Consider the following 3,330-nt stretch of genomic DNA (forward strand, 5'->3'; position numbering starts at 1 on the left):
CGTGTTAATTAACATTTTGCATTTGGTCATAAATAAGAGGAAAACCTCTATACATATATATATATATATATATATATATATATATATATATATATATATATATATATATCATTACACACTGCATGCCTTTTTTTGATACATTTTTGTTGTTAATAAAAAGCTGTGAATGTGCAGCTAATTACAGCATAGAGAGAGAAAACATAGGGGACTAGGGGTTAATAAAATGTTGTGTACTGCAATTTTATTTTAAAGCAAGCACTCATTTGGAATTTCCCCTAGGGTTCAATGTAACACAGTATAACAATGTATCATGACCTCTACTAGTATAAAATAACAATCACCTTTTCTAAAACTATGGTTGTGACAACCTGCCATTAACAGGTAAACAACAGCTTCCCTGACCACCCATCTGCCAAGCAGCAAAACAGCAAAAATAATTCATGTAAAGCCTGTAAGAAGATTATTAATAGCAGAAGTGTTAATTGCATAAATTTGAAAATCAGTGTCTGCTTTAAGTCATCAATCCACTTTAAAATTGCTTTCCCCAAGCAGATTCTACTAACACTAATCAATAAAGAATACCAACATTGAGTCATATAGATTTAGAAATTGAGAGCTAAACTTACCAGCAGTTTGCTCCAATCCTGAAGAGTGGTAATGTCCTATAGATTGGCACAGAGATAACCAAAGAAGACACCAGACTAAAGCTACATTTTCAAAACTGTTCTGCAAATAAATCACTTCATTTTGCATGTTAAGTTTTGTCAGTCCTACCCCAGCCACACACCACACAGTAGAAAGAATTGACCCTCGTCCCATCTCTATACATTGCGTGAAATGTGAACAAACAAATACAGTGCAGATTCAAATTTTGCGAAATCATGACGCAGTACAGATATAGGGCTGTAGATGGCAATAGAGAACTTCGGATGAATACAACAGCATCCGACATAATTTACTCGTAAGTAGTGTCAGCAAAGGACACCAGCTCCATGAAAATAGCCACAAGTAATATAGACTGAATCATCCATTGTGGTGGTGTAGCTGCATATTGCACACACAGTTCTCTGTGACATTGTCTACATACTGTTCGACTTCTTCATTATGCATTGAACATGAATAACGATTTGTCAAATTATCGGGGCAATTTTGCCTGCCATCATTAAGTAATGCAACTTATAGAAATGTCAATTGCTACAACGTGAAATTTAGAAATGCATTTCTCATCCATAAATATCCTGCTGGATCGGAGATCGGGCTTGCAGTATTTAGGGTTCAGCTGTGAAAGGGTTAAGTAGACATAAATAAGTGTGATTGGCCGGTTGTGGAGAGTCCCTAAAGACAGCTCAGTCACATATAAGCAGTTACTCTACGGGCAAAATGAGCTCCTCCTAAGCCAGGGTATAGAGCAGTGTTAAGAAGTTAAAGACTGGCGAGTGAAAGATTTTGAGACTGGCAGATGCAGAGCAGTGTGACAGGCTTAGGGTAATTCCATTGATCTACCCCTGTCAGTCCCAAGACCTGTCAGAGGGACAGCTGTGGCACAAATCTTGAACCAGACAGGAGCACAGCTGTGTGAGGCTGACAGCCACTAACTGTGCTTGGCGAAACTGGCAATGCGTAGAGCACAGAGACAGCTGTTGCCTGTAGTAAATATTACATGTGTTTTATATAGCTAAAACTGGCCAAAGCAGTTCAGGTTGAACCTAGTAGCGGGTAGAGCTTTATAAAGAATTATTGGGTAGGTAGTGCAAGACCAGTGGCAAAGAGGTTTAGACTAGAAGCAGTAGTGTAAATAAGTATTGGGCAGTTAGTGGGCAGAGCAATGTGAAGAAGTATTTGGTTGTTTGTGGGCACAGGAGTGTGACAAAGGCTAGAAATAAGGGTTGGTAGTGCATTACATGGTGAGACTGGCAGTGGATAAAACAGATGAGGGTGAAGCTGGCAGTGGGCAAGGCAGTGGGCAGAACAGTGCATCGTGACGCTGATAGTGGGCATAGCAGTTTAAGGTGAATCTGACAGTGGGTAGAGCAGTGCAGGGTGAGACTGGCAGTACACTGAGCGCTGACAGGTAGTGGGTAAAGAGAGGCTTGTGGAAGCTGGCACTGTGTAGACCTCCGCAGGATTACAGCTCACAGTAGCCTCCAGACACCTGTGTTCCATGTATTTATGAGTGTCGGAGAGAGAGCTGCTCACTTGGCTGGACAGGGAATGTCTGAAATGGATTCTGTCCCGAGTGATGCTTACATGTCTCTGGCGCAGACTTATGGACATACTTTCTATGGCGCTCTCCGAGGTGCTGAAGCTGCGCGCACTTACGCGGGGCCACCAACAATTGACTTCAACCCAAGCTCCCGTGACAGGTCTGGAGAAAGCAGTGACGACCAGACTGGGGACGACGAGGACAGCTTCGACCCCACAAAGAACAGTCCATCCTATGACAACGAAGGGAAACTTATCGGAAAGAAACCAAAGGAGCCGCGGTCACTGAGACTGAGCATCAATGCCAGGGAGAGGAGGAGAATGCACGATCTCAATGATGCACTGGACGGGCTCAGATCTGTTATCCCTTACGCTCACAGCCCATCAGTCAGGAAACTGTCCAAAATAGCCACTCTGCTCCTTGCCAAGAACTACATCCTCATGCAGGCCCAAGCTCTGGAGGAAATGAGGAAACTAGTGGCATACTTAAACCAAGGACAGACTATGACCAGTTCTCTGACTAGTTCCCTGGCTCCATTTGGACAATCCTCTGTGTACCCTTACCCTGCTACAAATGTACCCAGCGCCCCTGACAAATGCTCAACCTTCTCTGCAGGTACCTCCAGCCTTTGCAAACACTGCACAGACAAACCTTGATGGACTCTGTCCTCATACCCAGTATGTACACAACACTGCAGGACTCTCATCTTCCATCATCTTCTCAGGACTCTCTTCCACTCGGTAATATTTCACTCTACACAATGCTGTGATTGGGGGGCCATATATTGTGCTCATTCTTCTGTTTGTATCAAGGCAGTATTTTATCCATGAGCAAAAATGTCCATTGCATTGTATAAGTGTTCAGGTCAGATACTGTATAAGAGAGGATTACTTCTGTTAGAAAGTTTTTATTATGTTATTATGATGGAAATAAATACATAATTCAAACATACGTTACTGTTTGTATTATTGTTTTTTATATGAAATGAATTCAAAACATAATTTGTAAAATTATATGGACTTTGAGCTTGGACTACTGTTAATCATAACTAAACAATAAGTCTTATTTCATAATGGTGCATAAATTATCCAATCAAATATTAGCTTTCTTTAATGTCATGTGAGTTT

At 41.5% G+C, this 3,330-nt stretch overlaps 1 protein-coding gene across 1 annotated transcript; it reads left to right on the plus strand.

The window, feature by feature from the left end:
* The first annotated feature begins 1,369 nt into the window (after positions 1-1,369).
* On the plus strand, positions 1,370-3,121 carry BHLHE23 (basic helix-loop-helix family member e23). The gene has a single exon (XM_075176720.1). It carries the CDS (start codon positions 2,170-2,172, stop codon positions 2,857-2,859), a length of 690 nt encoding a protein of 229 aa, XP_075032821.1. The 5' UTR covers positions 1,370-2,169; the 3' UTR covers positions 2,860-3,121.
* The last annotated feature ends 209 nt before the right edge of the window (positions 3,122-3,330 follow it).

Source organism: Mixophyes fleayi, chromosome 6 (genome assembly GCF_038048845.1).
Source record: "Mixophyes fleayi isolate aMixFle1 chromosome 6, aMixFle1.hap1, whole genome shotgun sequence".
NCBI lineage: Eukaryota > Metazoa > Chordata > Amphibia > Anura > Limnodynastidae > Mixophyes > Mixophyes fleayi.

What these genes read in the sequence shown, in the direction of transcription:
- BHLHE23 (XM_075176720.1), top strand. Translation starts at nt 2,170, where the DNA reads ATGAGTGTCGGAGAGAGAGCTGCTCACTTGGCTGGACAGGGAATGTCT.